We start from the raw sequence: 15,329 nt of genomic DNA, 5'->3' as shown, positions 1-15,329 counted from the left end.
GGCGTGCTACGACACGAAATAACGCGCACATTCACGCTAGATGTAAGAGAGGGAAAAGAGAGGAACTTTATTCCTGACCTCGATGCAAAAGAGGAAAAAGTTTATTCCTGACCTCAATGCAAAAGAGGGACAAGAGAGGAAGTTTATTCCTGACCTCAGTGCAAAAGAGGGAAAAGTTTATTCCTGACCTCAATGCAAAAGAGGAAAAAGTTTATTCCTGATCTCAATGCAAAAGAGGGAAAAGAGAGGAAGTTTATTCCTGACCTCAATGCAAAATAGGGAAAAAAGAGGAAGTTTATTCCTGACCTCAATTCAAAAGAGGGAAAAGAGAGGAAGTTTATTCCTGACCTCAATGCAAAAGAGGGAAAAGAGAGGAAGTTTATTCCTGACCTCAATGCAAAAGAGGGAAAAGAGAGGAAGTTTATTCCTGACCTCAGTGCAAAAGAGGGAAAAGAGAGGAACTTTATTCCTTACCTCGCAATACATAGAATTCCAAAAGTGACAGTGGTTTGGAGGATGGAATTGCCACCTCTCCAACCACACTGGTCAAACTAACAGTCCATCAATTCTCTCCTCCTACAAAGAAGAATGCAAAACAATCATTATTTACATGAACAGTGCGTGATAACTCCAGTAGAAATATGTAAACATTAGAAGGCATGGAAAACTTTTAAAAGAGCTTTAAAACTTTCAAAAGAACAGGGTGACAAGTGTTAGTTAACTGTCTTCACGTTTTGGTCAGACAAAGCAATCCTTCTAAGCCTGACAACCCCAGAGGCGGCCAGCTTGGGGTCTGATGGCTCGACGTGGATGCCACAACCTTCCCAGAGAGAGGTCCCACAAGAGATAAGTTTCTGGGAGTCTCAGGCAGTCCTTCAGCTGCTGGGTAACCTCAGCAAGGGGCAGACAGCTCAGCTCCTAGCAGTGATTTCAGCTCTGCCTTGCCAGGTGTACCCTGGCCAACACAGGGACAAAGAGACAGGAGCACCCTGTGGTTGTTCCACAGAGGCAGCCTTTATTCCAGCACCCTGAGATGGCAGCTCCCTCCTGAAAAGGGCAGAAACTGGGGTTTTTATGGGGAAAAGCAGGGTGGTACAAAGGGGAAAAACCAATCAGTCCCAACACATGGGGTTCCAGAGCATGCTGTGAACTCACCAGGGCCAGGATTGCTCAATCCATGAGAGTTTGAGAAGTTCTCATCATATCCCATTCAAGGGATACCTCTCCAAGGGAGAGGGCTGGCGTGTCCATCTGTCTCCACATGAACCACGGGCACCCTCTATCTCAGACCACAAAAAGTATAAACAAAAATGAATTGCAGATATATTGGGGGTAAATGACTTCATTTCCTGAAGCTGTAATTGGAGAATTAACCCCTGATATGCAAATAGACCAAACATATCTATCTGGAAAAAATCATGACCATTGTCCAGCCTGGGTGCAGCCTCTGGGAGGCTTTGACTGCCCAACATGTATTTATTGAAGGCATTTAATAAATACCTACTTTTAGTGTCTTAATCTTGTCTAGCCTCTGTTCTAGGCAGCCACTCCAAGGCATCAGCCATGGCCAGAGGAGCTCAGCTGGGGAGGAAGGTGGGAGCCTCCTCACCCTCACTGCTGAGCGTGGGGACACCAGAGCTCCTCTGTGGTGGGGTGAGAGAGGGACAAACCCCACACAGCATCCTCTGGGTGGGCTGGTGGAGGTGCCTGTGAGTTGTGTCACATCATGACCCCTCCAAGGCATCCTGCTGCACGCCCAGGGTCCCTCTCAGCTGCCCCAGCTAAAACACAGTGAAACAGTTTCTTGTCAGGTTTTGGTTTCATGAAGGGGTGAAATTCATTTTGGCCGTCACTCGCATCATTGGGACATCTCTTCTTTCTGCTTTCCCAGTGCTTGGGGGCTTTAGGAGCTACAAAGACAGTGGGAGCACAGCACTCATGGATCTAAAGGCTGTACCACACAAAAGACTGTGCCAAGGGTTTGGGTCCAGGTCTTCATCCCTGGAGGAGGAGGAGGAGATAACAGATCCCTTCAGGGATGATGGGGATGAAGCTCCCTTGGCCATGATCTGCCCAGCGCTCTGAGGGTCTTTGTGTCAGCTCTGGGAGCTGGGAAGGCAATACTTTTCTTTCTGTTTACTGTTAGTTTTGTTTTTCATTTATTTATGAGGCTGAAATGTGATCTTTTATTCCTGATACATTTTCCTGCGATACAGGCCTGGAGAGGGCTTTTTTTTTATTATAGCTCTGCCTATAAATTATTTACTTAGTGTAAAGAAAATGTTCTGACTCTTTAACTGGTTTAAATTATTTGGTTTGTTTTCCAGTAGTTATTCAAATACGTGTCTCTGGATTTTAGTGTGGGTGCTCTGAGGTCCATGGGGAATGTCAGGGACAGTTTCTCTGATTCCCTGCTCCAGCCTATTTTTTTTTTTTTAATTTGTTTGTTTTTTGGTTTGGGGTTTTTTTTTGTGTGTTTTTATTTCATTTTAGAACTGGAGGTAAGAGGCTTTTTGGTCACTAATGGAACAATCCAGTTAATCCTTGCAGCTGAGCTCAGGAGGAGGCACAGTGCCCAGCTGCAGGCAGAGCCTCTGGCTGAGTGGGAGCAGAGTGTGGCCCTGAGCCAGCCTGGCTTGTCCCCAGTCTCTGGAGACACCCCCCACCCAATTTTCTACCTCCCCAGGGTTCCTCTGCCTGTTAGTGACCATGGGGAAGTCAGTGACAAAAGCACCCTTGGTCTTTCTCCATCTCTCCCCACTGGTTTCCTCAGTTGGAAAATGAGATTGGTTTGTACCCAGAGTCTGTGAGGGATGAGGAGCCTGAGGCAGAATGTACCCCACGGGCTCCAGGAGGGGACTCTGACTCCCTGTGTCCCCAGCCACGGGGGTCCCTCACCAGCACACCCTAAAAAAGAGATTTTAAGCTCTCAGTCCTCAGAAACCCCCAGGAAGCCAGGTAGTCCCAATGTCTCCAGTGGAGGTCTCGCACTGCACAGCCCCATCCCATCCATCCTCTTTCCCTCTTAATTTAAAAATCTTTTTGCTTGTAGAGGTGGTGGCTGGGTGCTGTTGCTGAGCTATCCATGCCTTTCCCTGCCCTTTCCCTGGCTTCTTGTGCTGGAGGTTTTGTTTTTACAGCCTGTGGTTACCTGTGCCTCCGGCAGGCACGTGGCTGGAGTGCAAACAGCCCTTCAGGGTAAAGGATGATACCACAACTCGGGATGTTTACGTTTTCCATCCAGTTGCAAACATAAACCCTTTGCCTCATTAATCCATTGCAGTCCATGAGAGTTGTTTTTTCCTCCCCCTAAATGAAATTGTCCATTTGGGATACATTCATTTCCTCCTAACGGCCTCGTGACAGTTCCGCTGATGGAGTTTGCATCCAACTTTGTTTCTGGGTAGTGACAAGTCAGCCTGATGGATGCATGTGTGTAATTATTTTCTTGTGGTTTGATTTAATTAATGTTTAACCTCATCGAAGCCCTACAGCTGGAGCGCTCTCCCTGCAGGAGCAGCACACAGCAGAAGGATCTCCCCCTCTATGGAAAGGCTCTGAAAGGGTTTCCGAGTGCTACTCCTTCAGAAGGATGGGATAAACCATCCAAACCTGATCCCCAGCCCAAGGGAAACAAATCTGGGATAAACTTTGCCTTGCTTTACTTCCCTGCTCTGAATGTGCATAAGCTGCTGCCCATTGCTCCTCATTAAATCTGATTTTGCCCTGAGTGTTTCCAGCAGCTCTGGGAAAGGTGCTGTTTTCCCAAGTACATTGACTTAAAAAAAAACCACCAGACCACACCACCCTCTCTATTTACAATGCCATATAACTTTATTTTGTTTAATGACTCTTTCATACAACCTTTCTCCTTAAACACTTCTGTGGAGTGAAGCACATTCAGAGCTTATAAATAATTGAGGGAGAGCGAGGCTGGAGAGAGCCGAGGGTGGAAGGAAGAGGACTCTGCTGGGGGCTGGCAGACCTGGAGGGAGGGATGCTGCATTCCAGAGCGGTTATTGATCCTGAAATGCTGCCCCGGAGCATCCCAAGCTTGGAGGGAGGGATGCTGCATTCCAGAGCGTTTATTGATCCTGAAATGCTGCCCCCGAGCATCCCAAGCTGGCTGCCCCAGAAGTGATGCCCTGGGGAGAGGTGGAAGGGCAGGGGCTGAGCCTGTGGGTTTGGCTGATGGGTTTGGCTGATGTGTGCTGTGTGCCCAGCCTGGGGCTGGGAGGTGGCCTTGGGGGTGGCTGCTGTGCTCAGAGAGGGGGTCTGGTGCCCTCTCCTGGGGCAGGGCTTTAAAAACACTCTGGATTTGGGAAGAAATAACCCATCATGGTCCTCCTCCTGAGACGTGCTCTCCATGGGGATGTGCTGCCTACTGGGGCTGCAGTTGTTGTGGTTTGGAGGTCTTGGCTGTGCCCTGAGTTAGCCAAAGCTCCCCGAGGGAGGAGAGCTGAGGCTCAGCTGGGCTCACCCACAATCCCTGCTTTTGCCAGGACACCTCTGCGTTCACCTTGCCCTGCCAGACTGCCCTGTGGTGCCTGTGGAACCCCACATTTTGCTGGTGAGGCTTTTCTGGCGTTCACCTGGGAGCTTTCACCTCACCTGAGTCATTACATCGTGTCCAGCACTTTGAGTTGGTCCCTGGTGAAAATGAAACCCTTCAGGCTGTGCAAGGGCTGCTGACTGGGACCAGTGTGATCCCAGTTTTGCACAGTGGAAGCCCATGGCACTGTTGCCTGGTTGCTGCACCTCCTGCACTGCTGGCGTGTTTTGGGTAGAGACAGAAGGAAGAGGCAATATTGGTGAAGAGGAAGAGTTTTCCTCAGCTGTATGTGAAGCCAGCATGTGTGAACATACCCCTGCCACAGGGTGCTTTCTTTTAAAGAGCTTTTTATTTTTATTCTTTTATGGTTTTGGGGTTGACTGGGTAAGTTTCAAAAGAAAATGTCTGTGTTTTTTTGTTCCTTCTTAAATCTGCATCTAATTTACCTTTGTCTGACCACTGACCACACTTAGGTTTTTTTTTTTCTTTTCTTTTTTCAGTTTTCTGGTGCTCTTTTCAGAGTTAAATTAATTAAACTGAATAATTTCCACTTAGCTAATTGCATTGCCCTGCCAGCTCTTAGTGCATGGACTTCACTGCTGTGCTGGGGAGGGCGTTCCTCACCCCGTTTTTACTGGGAAGCCTGAGAACAGAGGGCCTTGTTGAACCCCAGAAGGCAATGTTGTATGGGGCGAGTGAGCATGGAATGAGGTGAGCCCAACTTGGTTGATGAGGGAAGTTGTGGGTCTTGAATTCTGTGGTATGTACAGGGATTTGCCCTTTTTCTGGAGGAAAAGGATGTAGAGAATTTTTTTTCCATTGATAATGGCTGCAGGGCAGAGGGATCACAAAGATGTCACCCAAGATGGCACCGCTGGGGACAAAACTGAGCTTCCACTTCTATTATAACATCCAACTTTGAAGGATTAAGTAGGTGAGGTCAGCTTGGCCTCAGATAGGAGTTATCCAAACAGCTACTGCTACTTATTTCTTTATTTTAACTCAGTTTTGATTCCTTTTACATCTATAGCTCTTTCCCTGAGATGTTCTACGACCTCCTGGCTTCGGGGAAAGGATTAAAAATGTCATGTGTGTTCTTCATTTCCTCTTTAAAGACAAAAATCTCACTTTTAAAAATATACACATGGCTTTGGCTAACGAAAAGTCATTGGGGATAACTCTGGTTCCTGAATTTTATTTCCTTATCCCCACTCTGCATTAACGGGACCGTCTTTAATTACACCCTAACCAGGTGTTTGCCTTGGCACCCCGCCTTGCTCCCCACTAAATTAATGCTGCACTCAGAACAGGCGCCCTGCCTGAGCTGAGATCTATTTGAAGGGATTAACGAGCTTGTAAATCTGCAAACAGGATTAGAAACAAGAGCATCTTCCTTGAGCTCCCCTTCCCCGCCTGCCTCCTGCCCCACTGCCTGCTGAACGAGCTGGGCAGGAGATGAGGGGTTGCGTGAGGAAGGGGGGCTTTGTTTATTCTCCAGTCTCAAAAGCAGGAGTAAACTGGGTGTAAAGAGGGTGTATCTCCCCATGAGAGCTGCTGGAGTGAGTTTCCAGTTCCTTACTGATACCCAGCATTTCAAAATTGCCATTTTCCTGTTCTCTGTCTTCTTATTTTTTTTTTCTTATTTCTTTTCTTATTTTGTTCTCGTTTTTTATTTATTCCAGTTTGTAACCAATTGCAGTGATTAGGATCTTTTACTTTTTTGATACTGGGTGGTTTCTGCCTGTTTTTGAAGGAAAGGGAATGCTGACCAGGCAGAACTGCTTGGCTTTACCTCGATGCTGTCCTTGTTCATCAGTAATTGCTCGTGGGTGCTCTCTGCTGTGAGCATCCTTGGCCCCATCACAAATATCCTCAGCCCTGTGCCCTGGTGAGCAGCCTGTGACCAAGGCTGGTGATGGCCATGGAAGAGCAGGCATTGCCCCAGCTGTCAACGTCTCACTGGGCTAATTTGGTCAGATTTTGGGGCCAGTTAAACATGAAATCAGGTTCATGGCAGGATTACTTGAAGATTAGCGTCCCTGTGTTCTCCAGGTTGCCTCAACTGGGTTCTGAGATCCTCAAAACCACCACCAAGATGTGGTCCAGCATCCCTGATGGCACAGAGGTGTAAAAGCACATCCCTGGCAGGTGTGTGTGTGATCCCAGTGATTCCCCAGGCTCGTGTTGCCAGCTGACCTCTGGCACTGCATGTTGGGTCAGAGGAGATGTTTCCGCTGCGGGCTGGGGACCTGCGCCGGGTCTCACAACTCCTGTATTTATACATCCTGCTCAGTGCTGGGTAATCAGAAAATGCAATATCGCTGTCACCAGCTCTCTGAAGACATCCAGCCTGAGTAATTTAACATGTCAGCTCCATCCATCACGGCGACGCAGCCGGCACACAAACGCAGAGTGGCCGGAGGGGGCTGGGCTGGAGCAGCTGCTGCCTGTGCCAGCTGCCTGGTCACCTCGGAGGGGTGTGACAGCACAGACAGCACCACGTCGCTGCCTCTGCCCACCCCAGCCATCTGCCTGTGCAAAAGGAGCCAGCTCTGGTGCATGGGAAGGTGACAGAGGGATGTGCCACGTCCCACCTGCACAGGCAGCATCCAGGTCCCTCTGCCAGGCAGGGACAATGGCTGTGCTGAGCTCTCAGCAGTGGGGACACCCTCCCATAGCTGGGGTCTGTCCCCCAGCCCTGGCCACTGCAGCAGCCCCTGCTCGGTGAGAAGGGGATTTGCAGCAGGGCTGCAGACCTGGCTGGTTGCCCAAGAGCCTGCGTTAGAAGTCCAGGTTAATTAAGATTTTCCTCAGTCATGCAAATAAGCCTTATTGGTCTTACCACTCCGCTGTGCCTTTCAAACCCCTTGGTGTGTGTGTATCATGGCACTGGATGATTTTTGTGGAGTTTGTGGCTGAAGAGGGGTTGATGGTGGGTCATGGTTTGGCATCATTAAACCCCCCCCTGCCCAAGCACTAAATGTTGCTGTGTGCAAGCACTGACCCTTCCTGCTGCTTCCAGGAGGAAAGGAGCCAGCAGAGCCCCTTCTGCCCTGCTGCTGAGACTGCCCTGGAGGGCACTGCCCGGCCAGGTCAGGGCATGGCCAGGGCAGGAGCCACGTGCCGAGCTCCTGATGTCCCTCTGGCTGCTGCCAGCCACCTCTCATCGCCGTTATTAAGGATTTCAGAGGGCAGAAGGCACCGCTCATTTTCTGTTCTCCTGCCAAGAAATGGGGAAATTGTGCTGGCTGCCTAGAATAAAAGATTTTTTAAAAACAGTAAAATATTTTAATGGCAGTTTAAAGGGCCACTGTCAACCCCCAGAGGCCTCTTTGCTTTAAGCTCTGCAAAGATTGAAGAACTTCTGCCAATTAGAGTCTGTGGTGCTTTTTAAGCATCCATTGCTTCATGGTGGGTCTGAGGATGAAGCCAGCTGGGCTTCTGCTGCATCCCACACCATACCTGGAGAGGAGGAGGCTGAGTGAACCATGGGCAGCCCTGCTCCTGGCAGTCCTGACTGCTGCTGCCACAGCAAACTGGGGGAGCAGATGGGCCAAACTGGGTGCTGAGGAGCGGGAAGGACCCTCAGGGGGGTCCTGGATGCCCCCCAAGGACTATTCCCCCTGTACCTTTTGTCCTTGCTGGGTTTGCTAAAATTCACTGCATTTCACCATGCAGGTGTCCTTGGGGAGAGCAGCTGCCACACTCAGGGGTTTTCTTTGTAAGTCCCTTGAAATACATTTATGTTTTTATTGCTGAGGGTAGAAAGTGTCTTCTTAAATTCACATCACTACAGGCACTGTGGGGCTTTGATTTTTGATGAATTCATGAGTGGTAAAACTTCCTGATCACTACTGGTGACCCCAAGCGAAGAACCTTAGCAAGGAGTGGGGGTTGCTGGCCAAATCCTCAGCTCTGCTGAGGAGCTCCCGGCTCCACCTGCTCCTGAGCATCCCAGCTGCCAGGGCTGATTCTTTCCTCTCTATTGCCTGCAGGTGGGATCGGGTTTGGACGTGCCAAAGGCAACTCTGGCTCAGAGGCAGACGATGAAACCCAGCTCACATTCTACACGGAGCAGTACCGGAGCCGGAGGCGAAGCAAAGGTACAGAAGGATTCTGTGACTGCACGCTGGTGTCAGGGAAAAGAAATGCTTGAGCACCTTGACTGGCTGATGGGTGATGGTGTCTGATACTGCCCATGTCCAAAGGACAGCCACACCAGTCTCTGGTGGTAAGCACGTCCCAAGATGTGCTGTTTGTGTGATGCAGCACCGTGCAGGGGCCATAAACCCCATTTCCCAGTGATGTTGCTGAGGTTCTGGGTTTCTTTGATGGTTTCTAATATCAGTTACCCTCCACATGCTTTGGCACTTCCCCAAAGCTGCACCAGTGGGGAGTGGTTGTGTCTGTCCTTGTCCTGGCACCAGTGCAGCTGTCAGGGATGGTTTCCTTGGCAATTCCTTGCTCCAGACTCCTGTTTTCTGCCCTTTATTTCCCATGCAAAACATTCGTTGGATGAAAATTTCCCAGCCTTCCTCTTGGCACAAAGGCAATTAAAAAGAACAAACTCAAAACGAGGGTTGGGGCAGGGATTTGTAGACCCAAGTCTCTTTAGGCTCTTTTGTGAGTTAGAGGAGCCAAGAAACTGAAACATCATCTGCAGTTTGAAATTGGTGTCCACATTTCCTCTCATCACATCACGCCGGATCGGTTTTGTTCGGGACTCTCCGCCCGAGCCGTTTGGTGGAGGAGAGGACGAGTTTTGCTGCTGCTGCTGCTGCTGGGTTTGAAAAATCACTGTCGGGAAATAACTCCGTTGGGAAGCAATTTAAAAATTGCACAGTGGGTCTGCTCCCTCCATTTGTTTTGTGCAGGGAGCCGGGCCTCGGCAGCCAGATAGATGCTGGTGCCCACCGCGGCAGCACGCGGCCCCATTTGTTTCCATGATGAGCCATTCCCATAAACGCTTCCAGTGTGTTTATTTGAATGTGAAATTGCCTCAACACCTCTGATCAGCTCGATGGTTGCACACGGGAATAAGCTCACGCATGCACAGGGGTGTGCTGCAGTTGTTCCTGCTCAAAGGCTGGGCCTTCAATTTTATATATTTGTTTTTTTGGTTTTTTCGCCCATGTGTTTTAGAAGCAAGCAAAATCATCGCCATGTTTAAAATGAGCTTCTGATGAAAAGGATGAGAGGATTCGTGAGTTCCTTACCTGTTGTGATACAAACACAGCTGTGTTCAGGGGAAAATGATAAAATCAGAATCCCAGAATGATTTGGGTTGAAAGGGACCTTAAAATCACCTTGTGTCACCCCCTGCTATGGCCAAGGACATCTTCCACTATTCCAGGTTGCTCCAAGCCCTGTCTAACCTGGTCCTGGACACTTCCAGGGATCCAGGTGCAGCTACATCTTCCTTGGGCAACTTGTGCTAGGGCATTCCCACCTTCATAGTCAAGATTCTTTTCCCAATAAGCTTAAGCCTAAACTTCCTTCTAACCCCGCCCTCCGTCAGTTTGAAGGCATTTCCCCTTGTCCTGTCATTCCATGTCCTTCTCCAGAGTCCATCTCCAGCTCCCTTCAGGTACTGGAAGGCTGCAGTTATTCACCCCTAAGCCTTCTCTCCTCCAGGCTGAACAATCCCATCTCTCTCAGCTTTTCCTCATGGGAAAGATGTTCCACCTCTCTGATCATCTTCGTGCCTGTGTGACAGGAGGAGGGAATTGGTTATGCTGCAAACAGGAACAAAAGAAAGTGTCCCAAAACACTGCTAATACAGGGATCAAATTTCCCAGGTGTTGGACTACCTTTTGCAGTGGCTTATTCAGGAATACTGGGCAGGCTGTGACAGCCCTTGGGTATGTCAGAAAAGTCACTGAAGTTCGGGGTTTTTTCAGCTTCCACTAGGGAAAAGGGGTGATAGGGCACAGGGAAGGTATGGAAAACTGTGTTTTAATGAGAGGCAGATAAATCTTTGCAAGGCTGCCTTGATGCCATTCCCCTTGAGGTCGATTGCTCTGTAAGTCTCTTGAAAAGGGCTCATACTGGATGTCGGTACAAAGATATTTTTATTGACGTCTGTGTTGGTTTTTGGTTGTTGGTTTTAGCTTCCTTGTAGGGCAAATATAAAGGAACAGATGAATGGGAAGAATTCCTTTCTTTCCCTGTGAATGAGCTGTTGTTCACCTGGGCAGCTTTGATGGCTGGGTTTGAAGGGAATTCAGGAGGCAGAGCTGCCTCGCGCCGTCGCACAGGGCTGGCTCTTAGATCTGCCTCAGTGTTTGAGCAATGCTGTGAGAACCTGGTTTGTTCATGTTCACTGGGGGCTAACTGAGGGAATTGTCTTGCATAAAGTCCCCATTGTACTTCCCCTCCTGTCTAGATAAATTTGGCCATCGCTGCATCCCCTTGAAAGGAATTTTCCATTATCCTTTCATTGACTCTCCTCTCCCTCATGGAAGCAAAGCAATAGCGTAGTGGGAAGCCGTAGTACCGAACTCATAATTACAAGTTCAGCCAAGATCCATAATTGGATGGGATTGTAACTCTAATAGAGAAGGATGCATCGTCAGATACAGTTAATTCTTACAATGATGTTCCCCTATTGATTTCTCCAGTCCTGCGTGTCGTTGCAGGTGCCTTTGGATAGTTATTGGGTCCAAGGAGAGGGATTCCTTGGGGTTTCTCTCCTTGGATAAGATTTTGTAGGATTGAGCCTAATTACTTGCACTGTCAAGGCATTGATCTCAGATGATGTGATGGGAAGTTTCCACTTAGGAGGTGTGCAGGTTTGCTTTTGTTTGAGCTTGGTTAAGTGGCCTCCTGTGTCTCCTGGAGAAGGAGGACAGCAGGATCTCTAGTGCTTTGGCAAGGCAGATTAGAGAGACATTCCCACAGGGTAATATTCAGCAAGGGAGAGTTTGTTCTGGTAGCTCTGGAGCAGCAGAGGCACTGGTACCTGGTTTTCAGGGTAGGAATACGTGGCAATGTAAGAGGCAGCACCTTCTGTGGTCACAGCATGCTGCACCACTCACCTGCCCAGCCTCTAGGGTTGTGGGATGCCCTTACACTGATGTTACCATGTCTTTGGAAAGGCTCCAGAGAAATTACAGGGGAGAAGAGTGTAAGGAATAAAGCAGAGGAGATCTTCCTCTGGAGTCTTGGTCTTTGCTGTTGGGCTCAGCCCCGTCTCTGGCATTTGAGCTGGGAGAGGCACTGCTGGCTGATGCCAAGAAGTGCTCTGTTCACACCCAAATCTTCAGTGAGATAACCCTTCTCTTCACCACAGTCCCCTGCCTGTGCCCACACCAGCTCCCCACTCTCCACCTCTCTTTGACAGATCAGGGTGAGCTCTGCTCTAGTAGCATTCATTCTCAAGGGAGCTGGAATTCGGATTGCTTTTCCAAGTAGAACAAGTCCTGAGAGAGGCTGTCAGGCAGTGCACAGCTCTGTGCTCAGAGGCTGAAGTGACCCTCAGCTGGGGCCAGGGATGGCTGCTTTGGTCCTTCTTGCTGATTTGAAGGATTTCCAGAAATCAGATTTTCTTGCAACCTATTTGCAACAGGTTTGTGCACTGCAAGGCTCTGCTTGCTGTGGGGGCTGGCTTCCCTTTCCATTCCCCTGGGAGTACCAGGAGCTGTGGGACCTCCTTTGCATTCTGGCTGTGGTGCAGAGTTGGCTCTTGTCTCCAGGGCTGTCGGTCATCACACCTTCCACCAGCGCTGTCTCGCTGGGAGAGAGAACCTGACAGTGATGTAAGGATGTGAATCCACATCCCCTGCTGGCCAGCAGGGCAATATCAAAGCTTTGATGCTTCAGGGTGGGATGTGTTCAGTCAGGTTCCACTCTGAGTTCAAGAGTAAAATATAAGTAGCAAAAATCCCCCTAAAGCAAGGAGGCAGAGCCCTGTGCACAAACTCCACTCCTGCTCCATCCCTCCTGCTCTGGAGTGGGGTTTGCCTTGTGCCCAGCAAAATAGATTCAGCTCCAGGTCTGACTGTGCAGCCTCAAGTTTCCCTGGTCACAGGCAGCACCTTCCTGATGATGAAGTGAAATAGTGAAAGGTGTGGGGGAAGCAGCAGCACTGTAACTCCAAGGCTGTATCAGCTCCCTGCCCATCTCATTGAGGATTCCTGGAGTATAATGAGCCCCTCCTTGCTGGAGGGGAGGCACAGGCAAGGTTCCTGTACCTCCCTCTAGTTTCTCAGGCCACAGAGCAGCTGCTCTGTAACACAGAAATAAGCAGCAGATGCTGTTCAGCTTCTGTGTTGGGGGAAACTGAGGCAGGGAAAGTGATGGTGTCATATGGAGACCCTGTGAGGGGCTGAGCCATCTCAAGCCCCTTTGTCTTGGGGACCCACAGACTCTCTGCCCTCCCTTGCACTCTAGTCTGAGCCTCTGTGACCTGCTGGGAGCCCCTGGGACCTGCCAGGATGTCCCCATCGCTGCTGCCAGACCCCCGAGTCTGAGTCTGAGCAAGCAGAGATCAGGTACAGAGCTGCTGCAAACCCAGACACAGAGTGTGGCGTGCAAAAGGCAGAGGGATGCTTTTGGAAAGCTGTGGTGGCTGAGCTATGCTGGGGGGCACCCAGCACAGTGTCCCCCCTCCTGGGGTGTCTCATGGAGTGTCCTCAGCTGGCTGCTGCTCCTCAAGCTCTCTCTGGTGTCTGCTGGAGCTGGAGCTGCACCACCCTGAGCCTGCTCCCCCACGCTTGGGTCTGGCATTGCTTCACCTGCTTCACCTGCTGGCATCTCCTGTTAAAGAGGAAGGGGGACAACATCCCACTCTGTTTTCCTGCACAGCTCTTGTTCCAGCAGCCCAGGGGAGGGAGGGCATGGCTCTGGGATGCTCCTGGGCTGAGGTCTCTGTGAACAAGGCACCTGGCTGTTTCCCTAGCACGCGGTGATGGTTTTGACAAATTAGCAGAGTTCAGTTATGCACCTTGGATTGGTGTCAGCCCCGTGTGCCTGTGTGCTGGGCTGGCTGGTGGAGCCTTCTGAGGGCTGTTAGAGAAATGAGAAGCTGAGCTTTGATCTGCCTCTGTATTTGGTGTTTAAAACAAGGCCTTTTATAAGGGAATATTAGGTATTCGGAGTCTGCTACATACGAGGAAGCTTCGCTTTGATCCTCTCCCATCTCCAGAGGCAGCAGGCACTTATTATTTCATGGGGAACTAAACGAGGTGCAGAATGAAATTTGGGTAGTGCTCTCTTTGCTGGTGCCTCTGGCCTGGCTGGAGCTGAGTGAATGCTGCAGGCAGGACATCACTCCACTCCTCCATACTCCTCAGGGAATTGCCTCCCTGCTCTGCCTGGGGCCTGGCTTGCCTTCAAACTGGGGGAGATCTGGTGGCAGCCAAGTGGGAGACAAAAGGTGATAAAGCAAACATGTCAATTTGGGCTGCTTCCAGGGGCATGAAGGAAGGAATGGCAGATTGGGTCTGTCTGTGTCTGGTGCTGTCTGTCTGTCTGTCCTTGGGGATGCTTCTCCCTTCCTGGCAGCCCTGTGTCCATCCCCTCCTTGTGTGGTCATAAGGGACACAGAGCTGTTAGGATTCCTCAGGAAGGGACACAGAACATTTAGGATTTCTCAAGAAGGGACACAGAGCTGTTAGGATTCCTCAGGAAGGGACACAGAACCTTTAGGACTCCTCAGGAAGGCACACAGAACCTTTAGGACTCCTCAGGAAGGGACACAGAGCTGTTAGGATTCCTCAGGAAGGGACACAGAACCTTTAGGACTCCTCAGGAAGGGACACAGAACCTTTAGGACTCCTCAGGAAGGGACACAGAACCTTTAGGACTCCTCAGGAAGGGACACAGAGCTGTTAGGACTCCTCAGGAAGGGACACAGAACCTTTAGGACTCCTCAGGAAGGGACACAGAACCTTTAGGACTCCTCGGGAAGGCACACAGAGCTGTTAGTATTTCTCAGGAAGGGACACAGAGCTGTTAGGATTTCTCAGGAAGGGACACAGAACCTTTAGGACTCCCCAGGACGGGACACAGGGAAGCTGCTCCCTGCAGGGACAGAGGGACAGGTCAGCCTGGGTGCTGCACACCCAGCTGGTTCATGGCACAGGGAGCTTTGCTGCTCCTGGTGAGGCCAGGAAGGAGCGCCCCAGAGGGGACACTGCAGCTCCCATGTGGCCTGCAGATCCCCAAAGCTCAGGAGTGAGTTGGATTCGGGGTACAGATGTTGTGTTTATGCCCCAGAGCACCAAGGTCCCCTCCTCCCTGGCACCAGAGCCAGGTCACCCTGTGGTGCCCAGGGCAGTGTGGCAGAGGGGGATGCTGCTCATCCCCAGCCATTCTCCGCTCTCCGTCATGGATGCTGCTTTGCCAGCTAGTGAGCGAGCCTGGTGCTTTTCCATGACGGTTTATTTTGCCTGCAGAGCAATGAGGCACTGCAACAGCCCATAAAACCCATTCTGAGTCCCTCTCCATCCCTGCTGGACTCCGGCTGTGCAGGGAAGCTGGGCTGGGGTTGCTGCAGGCGCCTCTTTGCTCCGTAATGTGGCTGTAGGTGTGGAAATGCACTCCTGCCTTACCTGTGCCAGGGCACTGAGGGGCTGGGCAGCACCAGGGGTGCAGGTAAATGCTGCTGGAGCTGTGGTAGCCACAGGCGCTGCCACTTGCCTGGGCTGCACTGGAGATAAAGGCTTTTACATCTGTTCCTGGAGGCAGTGCGGGTCTTCCCGTTTATTTATTTATTTTCCGATTGTATCTGATACAGCCTCAGCGAGTAATTGAGTGTTTGAGAGTGAAAAATTAT

At 50.3% G+C, this 15,329-nt stretch overlaps 1 protein-coding gene across 1 annotated transcript in view; it reads left to right on the top strand.

Moving 5' to 3' along the window:
- ASTN2 (astrotactin 2) overlaps positions 1 to 15,329 on the top strand; it is a 336,891-nt gene that overhangs the window by 104,051 nt on the left and 217,511 nt on the right. Inside the window, exon 5 of the mRNA XM_030286868.4 lies at positions 8,548 to 8,655. Within this exon, the coding sequence (XP_030142728.2) occupies positions 8,548 to 8,655 (108 nt within the window). The remainder of the gene's footprint in view (positions 1 to 8,547; positions 8,656 to 15,329) is intronic.

This window comes from Taeniopygia guttata, chromosome 17 (genome assembly GCF_048771995.1).
Source record: "Taeniopygia guttata chromosome 17, bTaeGut7.mat, whole genome shotgun sequence".
Taxonomy (NCBI): domain Eukaryota; kingdom Metazoa; phylum Chordata; class Aves; order Passeriformes; family Estrildidae; genus Taeniopygia; species Taeniopygia guttata.
This window is presented reverse-complemented; position numbering and strand designations above follow the sequence as displayed.